At 48.4% G+C, this 20,528-nt stretch overlaps 1 protein-coding gene across 1 annotated transcript in view; it reads right to left on the bottom strand.

The window, feature by feature from the left end:
- Window positions 1-1,191: 1,191 nt before the first annotated feature.
- The window catches only part of ATP1A3 (ATPase Na+/K+ transporting subunit alpha 3), a 34,120-nt gene continuing 14,783 nt past the window's right edge, over window positions 1,192-20,528 (bottom strand). The window contains exons 12-23 of the mRNA XM_053397887.1: window positions 18,076-18,268; window positions 16,964-17,139; window positions 15,746-15,882; window positions 14,571-14,721; window positions 13,064-13,232; window positions 11,841-11,995; window positions 10,498-10,621; window positions 8,228-8,373; window positions 6,752-6,882; window positions 4,955-5,056; window positions 4,014-4,105; window positions 1,192-2,772 (exon numbers count right to left, since the gene is read on the bottom strand). Of these exons, the coding sequence (XP_053253862.1) occupies window positions 2,744-2,772; window positions 4,014-4,105; window positions 4,955-5,056; window positions 6,752-6,882; window positions 8,228-8,373; window positions 10,498-10,621; window positions 11,841-11,995; window positions 13,064-13,232; window positions 14,571-14,721; window positions 15,746-15,882; window positions 16,964-17,139; window positions 18,076-18,268 (1,605 nt within the window). The 3' untranslated portion in view covers window positions 1,192-2,743. The remainder of the gene's footprint in view (window positions 2,773-4,013; window positions 4,106-4,954; window positions 5,057-6,751; window positions 6,883-8,227; window positions 8,374-10,497; window positions 10,622-11,840; window positions 11,996-13,063; window positions 13,233-14,570; window positions 14,722-15,745; window positions 15,883-16,963; window positions 17,140-18,075; window positions 18,269-20,528) is intronic.

The following is a 20,528-nucleotide window of genomic DNA, read 5'->3' on the forward strand; positions in this document are numbered from 1 at the left end:
GGGGAGGAGGTCAGGACAGAGCTGAAGCCTCAGAAGGGAACTTGGGGAAGAGAGGAAGAGCAGCGGAGGGCATCCCAGGCCAAGGCTCGCTCTCTTTATTATTATCCACCCAACCCCAACCCACCGCAATGCCACCTGCAACCAGCCATCCTCACTTAACTGTTTGCTGCAGTGCTGGGAGAGGCTGCTTGTCTCCCTCCTGTGGCCAAACGCAGAACAACAAATCCACCCTTAGCTAGAGTCTAAATTCCGTCTCGCACCTTTGCAGCTGCTTCTCAGAAGTAGGCAACATTTAAATTAAGCATGATGCCCAGCTGTGTGCTCCTCCCCACCCTAATTTGCTAAGCAAGAGTAGCTGTCTCCCCATCAGCAAAGCCACAGCGGGTCAGATGCACATAACAGTGGTGCATGGATCGTTTTGCTCCATGTACCGTGCAAGATCTTGAATGCCTGACGTCTTAATAAGCAACCCTATAAAAGCTTCGGCTGAGACCATCTATAAACCACATTTCCCTTTCCTTTCTCTTGGGTTTTCTTCTCAGAGCTCATTGACTGACACATTACGAAGCATCAAGTGTAGAAAAGTTCTGGGCTGCATCGCTTCAGAGGGAAGGGGGGCTGTTCTTTGTGAGTACAAAAAAATAAAAAATGCAATAGCTAGCAGAGCGAGGATGGAGCTACTCTAAAACTTTCTCTGCAGCAGTGGTTCTGCCACACTGGTTTGGTAGGAGAGGGTGGCAGGTAGACAAAGAAACATTTAAACATTGCAGTGCAGTGGTATGGTATCCAAATATTATTTTTTGCATTATACGGATAGATACCTTTTCAAAATGAGAGCGGGAGCATCAAGCGATACGGAAGACAACCCTAGTTCTGATCCAGAGTCACCATTCATTGTGGCATGAGCACATTTTTATTCTGAAAGTGTGGCCCAGAGGCAAATAAAGTTTGAGAGCCGCTGCTCTTCAGCGTGTTCATGTACTTAGTAAGAGGGGCAATAATACACAACAAGCGCAGTTTCCACCTCCACTCTGAATTGGTACAGCCCATAATTTCAACACCTTGGTCTCAACACTTCATTCTGCGTAATGGGTAGGCGGGCTATTCATTGCGCACCATTTCTCCTAACAGAAACACAGACACACACAGAGATATATATATATATGTAATGAGACGGCTATATCTCATATATTAAATATTCCACTTCTGGTTTTTATTTGTTAAATCGGTTTGTTTTTTCCTCCTTGTTTTTGTTGGTTCACACGACAACACAATCCCAAAACGGGAAGGGGAGATGGGACAGGACAGACTACATCTTCCCCCCAACACGGGCGCTTCGTGTCCCCAATCCCCTCCCCACCCAAAACACAAAGAAAATAAAAGTTTATTGAGGGTGGGGACACACAGAGGTGAAGTCGCCTCACCCAGTCAGAAGCCAGAGAGGTCCCTCTCCTCCCACCTCAGGGTAGATGAGGAAGGGCACAATTTTTCCTGGGGAGGGGAGCTATGGCTGAGGTCTCTGTACTGGGTCGTGGGCCAAGGAAATGGGAAAATGGCTGCCCAAGAGGAGAGGGTGGTGTTCAGCACCAGTGGGAAGGATTGCCAGGAGGGTCCCCACTTCCTCCCGATGGGTTACCTTGGGACAGAAGGGTAACATCCTGGCCCCCGCATACACACACACACAGAGGAGGGGGCAGGAGAAAGCGGCTGTCTTGGTCCTATGAGAGCAAATCTGTACATGCAGAGGAGAGGGACTCCGGACACCTGGGTTTCATTTACACATCTAGCGGGAGTCCGAGTCGAGAGGGGAGGGGTGCGGGAGCCAGGAGGAAAGGGGACGAGAAACCCTGGCGCGTTTTGTTCTTGAAGGGTTTGTTGTTGTTGTTCGCCTTTGTGCTGCAACACTCGCCACACGCAACCCAAAAAAAGTTGATAGGAGGGAGGCCAAGGAAGCGTAGATGGGCAGTTGAGGGTCACCCATGGCTGACCTCTGCTTCCCTCTCGTGCATACGCACACACACACACAAATGTACAGACACACACACACACACACACAGATCCCCCACAGGAGCAGGGGAGAGGGAGAAAATGGAAAATGACAAGGGTAGGGGAGCAAAAGGAGTTTCCCTCCCCAAACCTGGGGGGGTCAAAAGCTTTACTACTGCTAACCAGATAACAGTAAACCCCGCGCCCTCCCACCCGAAACCCTGTCCCGTTTGGCTCACGTAATCCGAGGCATGTTGTTTTTTGGGGGTACTGCTGGTCCCCGGGTTCATTCCCAGCTATGGAAGGGGAAATTTGATGCAGGGGCAACGGTTGGTGGGTGAAGATGGGTTTCGCCGAGGTAAATAAATATTGCCCCAATGACCCCGTTTCTCTCTCTGTCTTGCACCCATGCCCCCTCCCCCCCCCACAGGCTGCTCCGAAAAACTAAAGGAAGAATATGGCAGAGAGCAGAGGTCGAGGTGTGTGGGGGGTGGCGGTTTCCCCTCCCCCACCGCACCCCTCCATCTTGGGACATGGGTGCAGGATGAGACAGGATGGCGTTCCTATCTCAGCCACCGGGGTCTGGGGAAATGAAGGCGGGGAAGGTGGTTTTGTTGTTTCTGTGTCCGAACTTATGATCCTGGCATCAGGCTCTTTCTCTCTCTCTCATAATTAGGCGGGGAGGATAGGCAGAATTTTGGAGGGGAGAGCACTCGCCCTTAAGGGGAGACAACCAGCCACGGACAAGGGAGGAGACTCAGTAGTAGGTTTCTTTCTCCACCCATCCTGCAAAACAAAATAAAAAACCAACATGAGCAGGCAGCAGTGGCAGGCACAGTTCTCCTGTCGTTGTCCCCAACCCTGGCTCCATCCACAGGTCTCCCACCCACCCGCTCTCCCTTTTGCCCCTCACCCAGAAGATGATGATAATCCTTATTACTGGGATAATTAGTCGCATTCAATGGTAGCTTAGTGTTAGACTCCCGCAAAGCTCCCCTTCTCAAGCTCCAAGGCAAGGCACCCTATTTTTGCACATTCCCTGCCCCAAGCCACAGCAACTCCCTGCACCCTCTGAAAGGCTCTTTCTAATAAAGTCCGGGGAATCTCCAGAACTGGCCAGGAGATGGATCAGTGAAGAATTAAGGCAGGAGATGGATCAGAGGAAAATTTAAGTGTGCCACATGAGAGGTTCCTGATGGTGCAATGCCATTATTGGGTACAACCTGTATTATTCATCGTTGTTGCTATTCTATCAATAGGTATGGTGTTTACTGAGGAAGTCCCTGTCCCAAATAGTTTACAGGCTTCCTCAACCTCGGCCCTCCAGGTGTTTTGAGACTACAATTCCCATCATCCCTGACCACTGGTCCTGCTAGCTAGGGATCATGGGAGTTTAGGCCAAGGTTGAGGAAGCCTGGTTTACAATCTAAAATATTGATATAGGGGAGATGTGGGAACTGGGGGGCATAGTAATAATAATAATTATAATTATAATTGTAATTATTATTATTATTATTTATACCCCGCCTATCTGGCTGGGTTTCCCCAACCACTCTGGGCAGCTTGCAACCGAATATTAAAAACAATGCAGCGTCAGACGTTAAAAACGTCCCTAAACAGGGCCGCCTACAGTTGCCTTTTAAAAGTAAAATAGTTGTTTATTGCCTTGACATCTGCATGAAAAAGGACAGCAAGGGAGAAAGCTGAGTTTAGATTGTAAGCGCCTTGAGGGGGGACCTCTGTCTTGTTTATATGAAGTTGTGAAGTCTATAAATAAATATATTATTAAAATAAAAATAGGGTGCCTACAACCCTTATTTCAAACTCAACTCAGTTCTGCACAAAAGCAGGCCCATGGAAATGAATGGATCGAAGTTAGTAATGGCCGTTCATTTCAGTGGGTCTATTCTGGGTGAGGCTAACAGTGGGCCCAGCCCCAGGGAAGGGGAGCTTCCCGCTTCAACATCATCTCCTGAAATATTCCTCACGCTCCTCAGAGAACTCCCGACTCTCCCGGCCCCACTCACCTCCTGGGTTACGGCGCAGTATAAGTTTACGGATTTCATCATACACAAAAATGAGGAAGCTGTAAGGGAAGGCGCAGAACCACCAGCTGGGCCTGAGGAGAGAAGGAAAGATCAGCACAAGAGCCGAGGAGACGATGGTTGGGTGTGAGTGTGCATCTGTGTGTGCCCGTGTGTGTGTGCCCATGTGCCCCCACACAAGGATTCCCAAGACTGAAACAGAAATCCTGGGTGTGATCAAGCCTCCCCCAAATGAAAAGTCCTTGTGCCAGAGATGGAAAGACTCCTTCCTCTTGTCTGAAACCCACGTCCGCACCATACATTTAAAGCACTATGATACTGCTTTAAATAGTCATGGCATCCCCCAAAGGATTATGGGAGCTGAGGTTTGCTCCAAGGGTACTCAGAGAGAAGAAGAAGAAGAAGAGGAGTTTGGATTTGATATCCCGCTTTATCACTACCCGAAGGAGTCTGAAAGCGGCTCACATTCTCCTTTCCCTTCCTCCCCCACAACAAACACTCTGTGAGGTGAGTGGGGCTGAGAGACTTCAGAGAAGTGTGAGTAGCCCAAGGTCACCCAGCAGCTGCATGTGGAGGAGCGGAGACGCGAACCCGGTTCCCCAGATTACGAGTCCACCGCTCTTAACCATTACACCACACTGGCTCTCCAATTCTCCAAGTGGTTTAACAATCAATCCTCCTTCACGGGGAACTCTGTGGAATTGTAGCTCTGTGTGGGAAATAGGGGTCTCCTGGCAATCTCTCAGCACCCTTAACGGACTACAGCTCCCAGAATTCTTTGGGGGGGAAGCTGTGCCTGTCTAACACAGTATCGTAGTTCTAAAAATGTATGGTGTGAACATGGCCTAAGGCAGGGATTGAACCTGGGACATTCTACATGCCAAGGAAGATGCTCTGCCACTGAGCCACACATCTGTACTCACTTCAGGGGGTACATTCTCAGCGCCACATCCATGCCGGGGCAGTAGGACAGGAAGGCGGCCAAGGCAGTCTCCTCAAAGAGACCAAAAATAAGGATCTTGTTTCTGAAGGGGGAAAGAGAGAGAAAGTGAAAGAGAGGAATACTCTTGTTATAAGTCACCTGTCGCCCCCATTTGCTTAAGGAGAACTCCCTGAGGTTCCATTGGAACCTCCGTTTTTGGAAACTAAGCCATTTCTCTGCTGTGATTGGCAGGTGAGTGCCACCCCCTGGGGGCTGTCCAGCTGGCGTTGGCCCACGTCAGGGCCTTTCCAGTGGCAGCCCCAATTTTGTGGAGTGCCTTCCCTTGTGAGGTACCTTTTGGTTCTCTCATTATTGTCTCTCAGGAGAAATTTAAAAACAATCCTGCTTACCTAGATGACTAAAAAACACTGTTCCTGGCAACCCTGAGATCCATGTTTTTAGAAAGTTTTAAAGTGTTTTCAGAAATTTTATTTAAAAAACAAACAAAAACCAGCTTGTAAGGAAGCCTGAGGGTCATCTAGCCAAAAGCCCCCACAATGATTAGGGATATGTTTGCTCTCCTGGGCTCTTCCTGGAGGAATTTATTTAAATAAATAAATAAATACAATGTTTCAAAACCCAGAAATGGCAAAAGCATCCAGTGTGAAGGGAAAACTTGTATCCTTAAATGTGTAGGAGTCATGCACTAATAACCAATCGTAGAATTGTAGCTGGAAGGGACCCCGAGGGTCATCTAGTCCAACCCCCTGCAATGCAGGAATCTGTTGTTCAACCTGGGACTCGAACCCACAAAACTGAGATCAAAAGTCTCATGCTCTACCAACTCCATCTTCTCGTAGGGTCCCTTCACATCCTGTGGGCTCCCAGATGATGTTGGGTCCCCACCAGCCCAGGGATTATGGGTGTTGCAATCCAGCAGCATCCAGAGAGCTGTGAGATCCTGACTCACGCTGTGGTAACCCTCCTGCTTTTATAACGGATGAAGCTGTAAGGCCCACAATGGCAGGGCCAACCGTACAGAGGGCAGTGCTCACTGTGTCCTGGAACAGACACACAGTCGTAACTTGGTGGTCGAACTTAATCCGTTCTGGGAGTCCGTTTGACTCCCGGAACCTTCGAAAACCAAGATGCGGCTTCTGATTGGCTGCAGGAAGCTTCCTGCAGCCAACCGGAAGCCACCGAAACCACGTCGGAAATTTGGCTTCCAAAAACACTTCCGGGTTTTTGACGTTCAGGAGCCGAAACGCTTGGCAACTAAGCCGTTCAACATCCAAGGTTTGACTGTGGTAGCTTGACAATGACCAGCACAGAGGTCCTTCAACATGGTATTTTTAAAATATATCTATATATTTGAAAATATAACAAATGCAGGAGATGAACTCATATTAGAAAATACACTTGCCACGCAGGTACAGTCATCACCACAGAGCCAAGTTTGGCTGCACCTTCCTAACAAAGTCACTCTTTGTGGCATGTTCCAGTTTGCTGCCACATAATGTGTGGGGCTGCCTATAGCCACCAAAGGGGGTTGGAATCTCTAGGGATTCCTCGATCCTTGTATGCCAGGGTTCCTGCCCAGGAGTCACAGCCTTTGAATCACAAATGCATAACAAGCAAAGCCTTCATTTTTCAGCTGCGGATTTGAGACTCTTCCCTCTATCATGCACTAAATTTCGAAATGCTTACCGGTCTCTCTTCCACAACCCCCCCCCTATTTTTCTGGTTCCAAAACAGAGTTACGGATTCCTTGAACAAATGGAAAATCAAGCAGCCTTACCTCATGCCCTGCTGGAAGACTGAATTCCTTCTGGTTTTGCAGATGATCAAGTCAGCCCACTGCACCACCACGATGCTGACGAAGAAGGCTGTGTGGCAGGTGAACTCCACCACTTTGCGCTGCTCATAGGTCTAGGGGCAGACGGGGTGCAATCAATAGGGCAACATGGGGAAACCAGAAACATGCAACGCCGCCATTCTCATCCGCCACCCTCTCTGCCTCTCCAAACCAATCCCCGCTCAGCCTTGTTGAAATTTAGGAAATTTAGGTGTGTGACAGGTAAACAATGCACCTTGGCTGAAAGTGAGGGTTGCAGGCACTGCGGCAATGATTGCAATGCCCACCAGGGGCGTCACCATTTACAAAGGCACCACTGGTGAGCTGATCGTCAGCAACTGCAAAGCGCTGCTCCTTTTCCTGTGTGGGTTGGTTTCAAACCACACAGGCAAAGGAGAACAGTCACCTGACACCACTGTGCCATCGGGTGATTGACAGGTGGGAAGGGAACCTGTGGCCTGGCAGGTGCTGGTAGATTCCAACCCCCATCATCCCTGAGCATTGGTCATGCTGGCTGGGGCTGCTGGGAGTTGGAGACTAGAGGGCCATGGATTCCTCAGACCTGCTCTGCAGCACTACCATAAGTCCTGTTTGACAGAGCACGGTATTTGAAGATTGCTCTGTCTGAGCCCAGTTTAAAGAATTGTTTAAAGGGCTTGGCATCATTTTCATCTTCAACTGCTCAAGAAACTCTGTCGTGTAGGAGGAGGAGTTTGGATTTGATATCCCACTTTATCACTACCCGAAGGAGTCTCAAAGCGGCTCACATTCTCCTTTCCCTTCCTCCCCCACAACGAACACTCAGTGAGGTGAGTGGGGCTGAGAGACTTCAGAGAAGTGTGACTGGCCCAAGGTCACCCAGCAGCTGCATGTGGAGGAGTGGAGACGCGAACCCGGTTCACCAGATTACGAGTCTACCACTCTTAACCACTACACCACACTGGCTCTCATTTCTTCCCATTTCACAGAAATGGAACAGTGTTTGAGAAAGAGGAAATGGCCTAGGGCATCCCAGGGGTGTTGCAGTGGCAACAGGCTTTGCGGGGACCTTGGAACAAGAAGACCCTCATTGTGGGCCCCACATTGCCTCGTCATTCCTACCACCTGCTTGTTTGCCAGGCAGAGCCAAAAATCAGGCCCTGAGCGGCAGCTCCTCCTCCTCCTCACAGCCACTGACCAGTTATGACGAATGTTTTGAGTCACAAAACATATTTTCCTGCACCAGACCAATGTTGATCATTCTCCACCCCACCCCACTCCCTTTTATATATTGGACCCCATTCAACTTCACTTAACACATTGGCACTCAGTTGAATTTCTGGCATCTGCCCACTGCCAGAAACATTCATTTGCTGCAATTCCACTAAATGCCCGGCCTCGCTCACGCATGTGCAAGCAAAATGGGCTCCCTCTTCTTACCCATTGTTGCCCGTAGGAATCTTCCAGATCGTTGCATGTCCGGTCATCCCAGTTGAGGCGGATGCCGACGAGAATAGATGGAAGGAACCCGTTCTCGGCCAAGATCACAAAGTAGGAGAAGAAACCGCCCAGCGCCTGAATCATTCCTGCAAAAAAGAAGTGAAGAGTTGGCAGAAAGCAGGGAGACCCACAGTGGGTGGAGCCAGAGCCCTGGATAGGCGGAGTCAAGAACCAATGACAGGCGGAGCCAACTAATTGTTGGGGCGGGCTTTTCCCCCACCCTCCTCCCTGCTGGGTTCTGCAAGGGGCAGCACTGAGATTGAAGAGGAGCAAACTGTCAGACAGCGCTACCCCTTGGAGTGGCAATAAGTAATAAGGAAGGGTGGGGGCTTCCTGAGGGCAGGCTAAGCTGGGGGGGGGGCAAAGCCCCCCTTGCTCTAGTATACCAGCCTTGGCTGGTCCATGCCCTCCAATCACATGGTTCCCATTTCAGCCACCTTAACGCTTCTAATCCTCCTTAGTCTCATGTCTAAGCCTACACGTTTGCCCTGTGGATAAAGCCACAGGTCATTAGCCCGCATGCGCAACACAATTGCCTTCCCACAAGACCCACAGCAGCTACAAAGCTTCCCTGTCTGCTTGGCCACAGTTTGCTCCTCACTCACCACAGGAGACCAGATGAGCAGCTATTCGCAGACCTAACAATTTTGGCAACACAAGCATGTCATCTGGAATCCGACCCGGAATTAAATATCCACTTTGAGTAGTGAACTGCTGACCAGAATTGCAAGAGGCATTTATGTAAGTGTGGTAAGGACCTGGGAGACCACTGGCTTCAGATTCCAACTCAGCCATGAAGCTCACTAGGTCCGTAACTCCTTCTCAGCTGTGCTTACCTCACAGGGTTGTTGTGGGGAGCAAAATGGGCCTATATGCTACCTTGAGCTCCTTGAAGGAAAGGTGAGGGGTACATGTAATAATAAAAGGAAGATGAATAAACCAGATTTACATGTTGTACGGTCCTCCAACTATCATAGAAACCTAGGAAGCTACCTTATCCAGTCAAGCTTGCAAAAATTTATCATTTGCCCAATAACAAATGTTGGAAATGTAATGAAACTGAAGGTACTTTTTATCACCTTTGGTGGACGTGCCCAAAGATTAAGGCTTTCTGGGAAAGGATTTATAATGAAATGAAAAAGGTGCTTAAATGCACTTTTGTGAAGAAACCAGAAGCCTTCCTCCTGGGCATGGTAGGCCAATTGGTGTCAAAGAAAGATAGGACGTTTTTTATGTATGCGACAACAGCAGCAAGAGTACTTTTAGCAAAGTACTGGAAGACACAAGAACTACCCACACTGGAAGAATGGCAGACGAAGGTGATTGACTACATGGGACTGGCTGAGATGACCGGCAGAATCCGCGACCAAGGGAAAGAGACGGTGGAAGAAGATTGGAAGAAATTTAAAGTTTATCTTAAGAACTGTTGTAAAATTAATGAGTGTTAAAATGTTTTGAGTAATGCAAAATAGAATTGCAGCGATAAACAACTGGACATGAGAAAAAGGATTTAAAGGAAGTGTTATAAGTAGTTAAAATCAGGGGTTGCTGGAAAGATTTAAAACAGGGAAGCAGAAAAAGGAGGTATGGGGAAGTCGCTGAAAGAAGGCTTAAGGAAAAGAAGGTTAAGAAATTATACGTGTTTATATGTTTGTTTGTTTATGTATTGTTTTGTATTGTCTTTTAATATGTGTTGAAAAATTAATAAAAAAATTATTTAAAAAAAAATAGAAGGCAGCTTTCTATATAAAGCTGCAACCCTGTGCACAGTTACTTGGGAGTAAGTCCTATTCTCACTACTCTGAGAAATATTTCTGTCTCTGCCACAGAGGACTTGCCTTGGGACGAAAGCTTATTTGCATTCCTTTTTTTAAATGTGCAAATAATTTTTATTGGTTTTCATGTAAATACAAGAACAACATATGACTCCACCCACAACCCAAGAATCTCTGTAGAGAGGATAGTTGAACTGATGATACATAAATAAACGTATTACTTGTGTACTGTGTGTTGCATGTGAAACTTAATAAAAACATACCACTGGACAAAGTTGCTTGCATTCCCAGGTCCCACTTACGCCACTGGGACCAGCAGCCAAGCACCTGCATGTTGGCCTGATTTTCAACACCTGCCCGATTCATCCCCACTCAACTCCCTTCTGAACTTGGGGGTGCTCAGCCCTGCTCAATGGCTGTCCCCCGTTTACTCACCAATTTGCCCGTAGGCCATGCTGATCAGCCTCTCATTCACCAGCTTGTCAGTCCTGGGGTTTCGTGGCTGTCGCTTCATGATGTCACTCTCAGCTGCTTCGTAAGCCAAGGAGATGGCTGGCACCTGGAGGAAGAATTGAGAGGGTCGGCAGGATTGCAGGATCGCAGGGCTGGGGGCTGAAGTTTTGGGGTGTAGGTGAGTGGGTGGGGAACCTGTGCTAACAGATCAGCCCTGGCTAAAATGGTCAATGGTTAGGGATGATGAGAACTGTTCAAGCATCTCATTGGGGATATAGCATTCAGCGACAGAACCGTGGGAAGTTCCAGAATGACTTTTCTCTGTACTTTTGCTCAGAATGAGTCTGGTGTTCAGAGGCAGCCATTTTGTCAAATTGGCAACATGGAGATTTGAGCCTCCGCCTCCATGTTCAGACTGTAAAAAGTAACATGCAGACAAAGTGCTTTAAGGAAGGCCTTCCCTAGATACATCAATCAGTTTGAGCATCATGGTTTCTTCGCCTCAAAGGAACCTGGGGACTGTAGTTCTGCAATGAAATGACAGAATGCTCTGCACTCTGATAAGAACTACAGCTCCCAGGATTCACTGAAAGATAAAATCTTTTCCAGGTTCAAAGCTAGTTTCAGTTGGGGGATGGAATCCCTGCATGCAGAAATCTAGTTATAAAGGAGACTATTTCTAGACAAGTGTTTAGAATCTCAACTTCTCCCTGACTAGTTTTCCGTGTGCAGGTATTGCTTTCAGGTAGGAGCACTCAGAGATATTACCTTTCCTCACACACAGTAGCACAGTTGATTAACTTCTACCATGCAGTTCACGGTTGTTTTATGTCAGGCTTTAGTTGGGCTTTTGACACAGAAGTGAACCAGGGCTCCTCCACAAAGCCTGAGTCCAATCAGAAGATGGGTTGCAAAGAAGCAGCAGTAATGGGAATTTGGGAATATCTGGGTACTGGATCAATGCCCTCCTGATAGTGCAGCAGTAAAACTGTTAGCACATCTGCAAAGCTAAGCAGGGTTTGGTATGATTTCAAATTGGATGGGAGACCAGCGTGTTGAGATTCCTGCATTGCAAGCGGTAGTCAACCTTTTATATCTACCGCCCACTAATGCATCTTTCTTGATGGTAAAATTTCCTTACCGCCCACCAGCGCTCGATGGAAGGAGGATTCAGCTTGTGCCGTAGAACCCCCTAAGAACCTAGAATCCTGAAATGCCCACTAGTGGGTGGTAAGGACCAGGTTGACAAGCCCTGGCTTAGATGACCCTCAGGTTGGATTGAGTTGGAAGAAAAGCGTTTCTGTGGGTGAGGGGATGAGACTCACCATGTCAGTGCCCAAGTCAATGCAGAGGATGGTGATGGTACCCAGAGGCAGAGGGATGTTGGCCATGATGAACAGCAGGAAAGGGGTGATCTCAGGGATGTTGCTGGTCAAGGTGTAGGCAATGGATTTCTTCAGGTTGTCAAAGATCAGGCGTCCTGGCCAGAGGGAGACACATGGGCGTAAGGGGGAGAGACAGGGGGCACAGCTGGGGGGCAAGGGGAACGGGATTCCCAAAAGTCAGAGCAAGCCAGATCTCTGCACCCGCCTTCCCCTCTCTCACCCACAACTCAATTGCTGCTGCTGCCCTCTGGGAACAGTGCTTTCCAAACCTTTCACATTGCTGACAGACTTTTTAGACATGCATCGTTTCGCGACACGGTAATTCAGTTTTACTAGCAAGCCGGAAGGTTAAACTAACCCCTTTCCGGCCCCAGGAGGGGCATGGGGAGCATTTGCGCAACACACCTACACATTGCAGCTGACACACTGATGTGCCGCGACACGCAGTTAGGAAAGCTCTGCTTTAGACGGATCTTAAAATGAAGAGGCAGAATAAGGAACAATTCCTCAGCCAATCCACTAAGAACGGTTTAAGAGGCGTTGCCTTTAGGTACCAAGAGGGACGTAATGCACGCAGAATATTGAATCAGTTTAAATAATAAATTTGCCCTAGTTGCCTCCTGGAGATTTTAAATGAAAGTTGCACAGGCATTTATTGGGGATGGCTTAGATCAGGGATAACAGATACAGTCCCTTCTGGATGAGATCTGCAGGTACAGGGCAGTATATAAATTCTAACAATAAACAACAACTGTTGTTGGAATTACTGGCTGGCTGAAATTCCAGAGTGTTGCTGCCAATCCGTGTAGACAATACTGAACTAGATAGTCAAGCTTCCTATATAGTCCAACACCCCCTGGGGGGCCATTGCCCCTGGCTGAGGTAATGAAAATCCTGTTTATAGGATCCTGCTAATGCTAGTTCTACTCAGAGAAGACCTGTTGAAATGAATGGGCATGACTAGCTTGAATTCCATGAATTCCAGCAGCTCTACTGTGAGTAAAGCTCAGCTGCTTACAGCCCTGCCATTTTAGAGGCTCCCCCACCCCAGAAGCAAGACGGAAGCTGTGCCTATATAAGCAGGTTCTGCTCACACCCTTAGCGCTCGCTGATTATGAATCCAGTCCCCTTCTTCACTGCGTCCGGCAATCCTCAGAGCTTACCCTCTTCGACTCCAGTGACAATAGAGGCAAAGTTGTCATCTAAGAGGATCATGTCGGCAGCCTGTTTGGAGACGTCGGAACCGGCAATGCCCATGGCCACCCCGATGTCGGCCTTCTTCAGGGCGGGGGAGTCATTCACGCCATCGCCTGTTACAGCCACAATCGCACCCTATTGGTGTGGGGAGAGAGAGAGAAATGCACATTCAGAGCCAGAAGAAGGCCCAAAAGGCATCACCTGTGGGGAAGAGAGAGATGGGCAATCACCCAGCCTCTCCATCCAGGCATGATTTCTGTAGAAATAATGGCAGTGGGAAGTGTTGCCTGTGAGCCTACAGTGGGGTATAGTGGTACCTCAGGTTAAGAACTTAACTCGTTCTGGAGGTCCGTTCTTAACCTGAAACTGTTCTTAACCTGAGGTACCACTTTAGCTAATGGGGCCTCCTGCTGCCGCCACACGATTTCTGTTCTCATCCTGAAGCAAAGTTCTTAACCTGAGGTACTATTTATGGGTTAGCGGAGTCTGTAACCCGAGGTACCACTGTATATCATAAGCCTTTCTCAGACAGGTTTCTGGCTTTTTAAAATTGGTCATATAAGCTTTACCTGCTGATTTTTGCAGAAGAGCAGGCTGGGTGATATTTTGGGGTGAAGGGTGTCATTGGCAACCTTAAGTTCACACAAACTTCCAGGCGTTCCCAAAATGGTACTAATGGGAGCCTGTGTGTGTGTGTGTGTGTGTGTGTGTGTGTGTGTGTGTGTGTGAGAGAGAGAGAGAGAGAGAGAGAGAGAGAGAGAGAGAGAGAGAGAGAGAGTGTGAGTGTGTATCTCTTACGGCACCTGCAAAATATTTCAGGAAATTTCCCTTCAAAAACCCACAGGCCATGAGAGACCATTCGCTCCTCCTGCTCAGTCCCTGTTTGCGCCAGCTCGGCCTCTCCTACATGCTGACTGCAGCGGCCATTTTGTGTTATGTCTCACACACACAATGGCAGCCATTTTTTGACCGGTGCCCACAGCACCTTCCTCAAAATTCCAAATGTGTCCAGTGGCTCAGAAAGGTTGGGAAGCCCTGCGCTAAAATGCCTGGGATTGTGCTGTTTTATAGAGGCAGGTGGGGCAATCATAGGGCTGAAAGCTTCCCCGTGAGGCAACTCCCTCCACATTACCAAGCCAGCCAAAGAAGAAAATGCTAGGTTAGAACTCCTCTCCCTGAATTTTCTATGCGCAGGGAGATTTGGTAACGCATGGTTCCCCGCTAAGAATTCTGGGAGCTGTAGTTTGCCCAAAACGCTGAGAGTTGTTAGGAGACCTCTAGTCCCCTCCCAGAGCCACAATTCCCAGAGTTCCCTGTGAAGAGGGATTGTTAAACCACTCTGGGAACCGTCACTCTGTGAGGGGGACAGGGGTCTCCTAACAATTCTTAGCATCTTAACAAACACCACCTCACAGCCTGATTAGTAGGTTGTGCTCTGTGGGGCCAGTTTGGGACCCCGCTGGGTGTCCTTACCTGTCTCTGGCAACCTTCCACAATGATGAGCTTCTGCTGTGGGGACGTACGGGCAAAGACAATTTCCGTGTGGTTCTGCAGAATCTCGTCGATTTGCTCTGTGCCCATGTCTTTCAAGTCGGTGCCATGGATCACACAGGCTTTGGCATCTCTGGGTGGGCAAAAAGACGGCGTCAAGGTGGTAGAAGATGCACCTTTGTCATCCATACTCAGGGTTGGCCTCACCATGAGAGGAACCAAAGCGCCTGGACAGAAACCTTCTGTTACAGAAATGTGAATACAGTGGTACCTCGGGTTAAGTACTTAATTCGTTCCTGAGGCCCGTACTTAACCTGAAACTGTTCTTAACCTGAAGCACCACTTTAGCTAATGGGGCCTCCTGCTGCTGCTGCCGCGCCGCCGGAGCACAATTTCTGTTCTCATCCTGAAGCAAAGTTCTTAACCTGAAGCAATATTTCTGGGTTAGCGGAGTCTGTAACCTGAAGCGTATGTAACCCGAGGTACCACTGTATCCTATAGAAGCTCAACAAACCAGGCAGGATAGGAAAAGTAAGAAGTGACTAGCCTGTACTATAACTCCCATCATACCCAATCATTTGCCATGCTGGCTTGGGCCAACGGGAGTTTTAGTCCAAAAGGGCTGGGGGAGGCTGGTCTATGATCTCTTGTGGGGTAGCAATTGAGCATTGTTTTGCTATATTCTCATTTCAAGCAGCTCCAGTGAGATATCTCCACTATGGGCTTAATCTGGCTGAACAGTCATTCTTTCTCTCTTGGGAACTGTAGTCCTCTGAGGGCCGCCACCAGGCTGCAAGTCCCAGAATCCTCGCACAGGGAGGGGGGCAGGGGGAGAGAGCCATAACAATTGAAGAAGGTACATTTGTATTGTAGCTAGACGGCGTTGGGTGCCCTAATACCATGTGGCTTCTCATTCTGGTATTTGCCAAGCCGAGATCTGCTTAAATTCATGGAGCGAACCGTCTCACGATATGCAGCAAAACTGCCAAAGACAGCTTTGTTCCTCCCTCAGCGCAGCCAATTTTATTCCAAGTCTCCCTCCTCCTCCCTGCCTTGGAAGAGTTATCTGCTTCTTGCGCCATCTCCCCAGCCTCATTATGTTTGTCTCCAGCCTCTGTCCCCTCCCCTACACACCCACACACCTTGACCCCTCTCACCTGGGGTTGACCTGGCTGACGGGGATGTTCAGCCGGGCAGCAATGTCTTCCACGGTCTCGTTACCTTCAGAGATGATGCCCACACCTTTTGCAATGGCCTTGGCTGTGATGGGATGGTCACCTGTTACCATGATTACCTGGTGGGGGAAGAGTGATGGTTACCAAAGGAGTCCCAGTGTAGGCAAAGGAGAAGGCTGGCTAGCTAACCAGCAAGACTCACCTGGTCCAATCCGTTCCATCCTAAGGGTTTACAGGACAGAACAAGGGGCCCCTGGGGAGGCCTGGGTGGTTGCCAGCATGATACCAGTTCCTTGCTGGTGCCTTTCTCAGTATATATCTCAACCCTGATACAAACCCAAGGTGCCACAGCCTCGCTGGATGCCATTTGGCTTAGCTGCACTGATGTCACAGAAGGCCTGGCAGGCCTTGGGCTAATCAAGTGACTGCCAGTCTTGGAAGGGTCCTTTAAAAAAGTCCCGTATGACCTGATAATTTGCGCCCGTCCTTTGGGGGATATAGGAAGCCCTGAACACATATTTTTTAGATGTCCCTTTTACGATGAGGCACGTAGAGAAACCATTGACCCCCTGCTGGTGAGGCTTGCTGACCTCCCGGTAAAGCAAAAATTTGATCTTCTCCTGTTAGGCAAAGACCACAAGATGACCCGGATTGTCATCAGATTCTGAGCACAGATTTGTAGGCGCAGACCATCCCCCAATTCAATCTAGTTTGCTATGAAAATTCCCAAACCCACAGGCGACTTTGGGTCATTTTTCTAAGGTAGTCTATTTTAAAGTTTTTATGTGTTTATATGCCTATCGCACTTTTAAACTCAAAATCCATTGTCGTATATTGTTTTAAATGTTTGTTTTGCTATTGGGACTGTAGTTCCATTTGTGTTTCTCAAGCTGGTCTCTGACCATAATAAATTTCGTGTTCATGACTGCTCAGAAGCAAAGGAACCCCTTGATTCCGAAGCCTATGGGCAAATCTGAGATTTAGGGAATGAGTGGGCTGCTTATAAGACACGATTGCCCCTCCACAGAGACAAATGCACCCAAGCAAAGGATCTCAAAAGAGCTGCAGCACTCCAGAGACGCACTCCACAGTGGGCCAAGAATGCCTTCCTGCAGCAGCCAGTCAGTTTGCTCGAGGGGTAGCTGAATTTTAGCGCCTGGCACCCACAACTCAGTTTCAAGGCAAGCGACACAGCATTACCTTGATGCCAGCGCTTCGGCATTTGCCCACGGCATCGGGCACAGCAGCGCGGGGAGGATCAATCATGGACATGAGCCCAACAAAGCAGAGGTTTTCGGTGGTAAAGTTGACATCGTCGCAGTCGAAGGCAAACCCTTTGGGGTACTGTTCCTCGGGCATGAAGAAGTGGCAGAAACCTGGAGGGTGAGAAGGAGGCAAAACCCCTCGGAATATGCCCTTTGGGTGCCCTGTTGCCAGGTGCTAACTTGAGAAATGAAGGTGTTTTGCATGCAGAAAGTCGCAGGTTCAATCCCTGTCATTTGCAGGAAGGGCTGGCAACCCCCCCCCCCATTCTGAAATCCTGGAGAGCTGCTGCCAATCGGAGTCTGCAGTGCTGAGCTAGATAGACCAATAGTCTGACTTGGTATAAAACAACTTCCTATGTTCTTATGGTGTCAGGAGTGCATGCAGGAGCCAGGCCCTGTGACCAGTAGGGCTTCGCAGGACTGGAGCCTTCCTAAGTTTGTTCTGGAGAGGCAAGGCTCGGCCGCACAGGTGAGGCCGTTTGGTAACTCACTGCACCAGGTGGCAAGAGTCGGGAAGGGATATAAGGTCAGCATTTCCCTTTGGCTCTTTGCCACAGCAACACGTTTCCTGCCTTGGGTTTCTTGCTTCCTGATCCTCGGATCTCAGCTTCTAGACTCCTTGCTTCTCAACCCTCGGACCCCTGACTTTGTGATCCCCTGCTTCCTGACCCTCGACCCCTGGCTTCTGGACTCTCATTCCTGCTTCCACCCCACCATCTTACCCCCGGTCCCAACGTCCTCAGCCGGGACTTCGATCGCCTGGACTGTGACATATGGTCTCTTTTTGAAGGAGCTTGAGACTTCCAAATCCATGGGCACAATTCTTTATTCACTCGAAAGCTACTGGTGCCCAGATAACCCGGGCTTGGAAACTCTGGGTTACTGATGAGCTCAGCAGGCTTCTTACTGGCGCTGTAGTGGCTTCTTGGTCTCGAATGAAATTTGGCACGCAGCCCACCCTGTCCACCTGCATCTCACATTCTCCAGCCCTCTTCCCATCTTCACCCAGGGAATCCCTTCCCCACACCTCTCCGCAACCATGCATACCTAGCACCCTCTCGCCAAGACCTCCCAGCTCCAGGTAGGCATTCTGGAAAGCTTCTTTCATCTCCTCGTCAAGGGGCTGTTCTTTGCCTTGGAAGAGGATGGTGGAGCAACGGTCCAGGATGCGCTCAGGTGCACCCTTCATCACCAGCAGGTAGCGGTTATCGTTGGGGTCTTCTGTCTCATGAATCGAGAGCTGTGGGACAGAGGAAAAGAGAGCGGTAGCATTCCCAGATCCTACCTGAGCTGCTATTTAAAGACAGTGCGCCACGTAGAACCAACCCGTATCTTAAACACAAAATAAGGTGCAAAATTATTGACTGCACCACATCAAATGATTTAAAATTGTTGTCCATGTAAAGAAGTTCGCTGCATGTAGTAAGCTAGTTCACCAGCAATAAGGGCTATGGAGAAACTGGATAAGAGGAATCTGAGAGGAGGTACGGTAAAGGTAAAGGTAAAGGGACCCCTGACCGTTAGGTCCAGTCGTGGACGACTCTGGGGTTGCGGCTTTCATCTCGCTTTATTGGCCGAGGGAGCCAGCGTACAGCTTCTGGGTCATGTGGCCAGCATGACTAAGCCTCTTCTGGCAAACCAGAGCAGCGCACGGAAACGCAGTTTACCTTCCCGCCGGAGCGGTACCTATTTATCTACTTGCACTTTGACGTGCTTTTGAACTGCTAGGTTGGCAGGAACAGGGACCGAGTAATGGGAGCTCACCCAGTCGTGGGGATTCGAACCGCCGACCTTCTGATCGGCAAGTCCTAGGCTCTGTGGTTTAACCCACAGTGCCACCCGCGTCCCTCCAGCAATAAGGGCTATGGAGAAACTGGATAAGAGGAGACAGAGGAAGTACGATAGCCATCTTCAAATATCTAAAGGGCTGCCACATGGGAAACAGAGCAAGCTTGTTCTCTCCTGCTCCGGAGGGTAGGACGCAAACAAATGGATTCAAGTTACAAGAAAGGACATTCCGACTAAACATCAGGAAGAACTTTCTCATGGTAAGAGCTGTTTGACAGTGGAACGGACCCGCTCCGGAGATGGTGTCCTCTCCTTCCTTGGAGGCTTTTAAGCAGAGGTTGGATGGTCATCTGTCCTGGATGTTTTAGTTAAGATTCTTGCATTGAAGGAAGTTGGACCAGATGATTCTCAGTGCTCCTTCCAACTCTACAATTCTATAATTATGTACTATATTTCCGTGAGTAATGGAGTGATAGGGTTTTGTATTTAAAATTAAAATTAAAATTGGGAGAACCCTGAATCCTACGTCCGCAGTCTAAAGTGGTTTAGCAATCAATCCTCCCCTCACAGGAAACTCTAGTAATTGAAGCTCTTTGAGAGGAACAGGAGTCTCCAAAGCAACTCTCAGCAAACTCTTAACAAACTGTAGCTCCCGGGATTCTTCAGGGAAAGTAATGGCTGTCCAAAGTGTTATAACAGAGCTTTAAATATATCGTGGCTCTTTTTAATAAATTGTTCAGGCCACCCGTACAACACTCCTGGGGCCCAATGTTGCCCACATGCCTCCAGCTGACCTTTCTTATTTCGGAATATTCTGGTTGTGTAACAATACATCAACCAGTGGCTGTTTTTTTTACCCTGTCTGTGCGGTTAGAATCCATTACGAATTTCTGCAGGAGAACTAGGTCGGTGTGAAGCAAGACAGCTTCCATGTTTGATGATCCTTGGGATAGCTCTGCTGGTGATGCTGGTTGTGGGTTCAAGCCCCACGTTGGGCAAAAAATTCCTGCATCGCAGAGGGTTGGGCTAGATGACCCTTGGGGTCCCTTCCGACTCTACAGTTCTGTGATTCCATGATGTAAATTTTGGGGAACGAACATTCAACTGTCCATGTTTTTCAAATTTTCAAATATACATTCCCACCCAAAGAAACCAGAGGCTTTTTTATTAGGGATAATAGGAGATGAAGTGAGAAAGAAGACTGCAAATTATTCTTGTACGCCACGACTGCCGCAAGGATTCTTGTGGCCCAAAAGTGGAAATCCCAAGAGTTACCAACCCTAATGGAGTGGCAGACAAAATTATTTGAGTATACTGAATTGGCAAAAATGAGTTATAAAATTTGAGACCAAAAAGTGACAAAGTTTGAGGAGGAGTGGAGTAAATTTGTTGTGTATATATGAAATAACTGTAGAAGTTTAAAAACTGTAGCAGGGCTAACATAAATCTTGTGATGTATATAGAATGTAATTAAGAATCTGCAGGAATGGATGTAAATTGGGAAAACCGAAGCAGGGAAGGAGGGAAGTTCGGGCACGAAATTGCGCAGGGTAAACAAGAAGATAAAAAAGGTTGAATGTTAAAGTTTAAGTTTTATTTAATTTTGTTTTGTTTTTGAAAATCAATAAAAATGTAATAATAATTTTTTAAAAAACTGTCCGTGTTTTCCACTGCTCTTTGGCACCCAAGGCACTTGGTGATGAAAGTGCTTT

The sequence above is a fragment of the Podarcis raffonei genome, chromosome 8 (assembly GCF_027172205.1).
Source record: "Podarcis raffonei isolate rPodRaf1 chromosome 8, rPodRaf1.pri, whole genome shotgun sequence".
NCBI classification, from domain to species: Eukaryota; Metazoa; Chordata; class Lepidosauria; order Squamata; family Lacertidae; genus Podarcis; species Podarcis raffonei.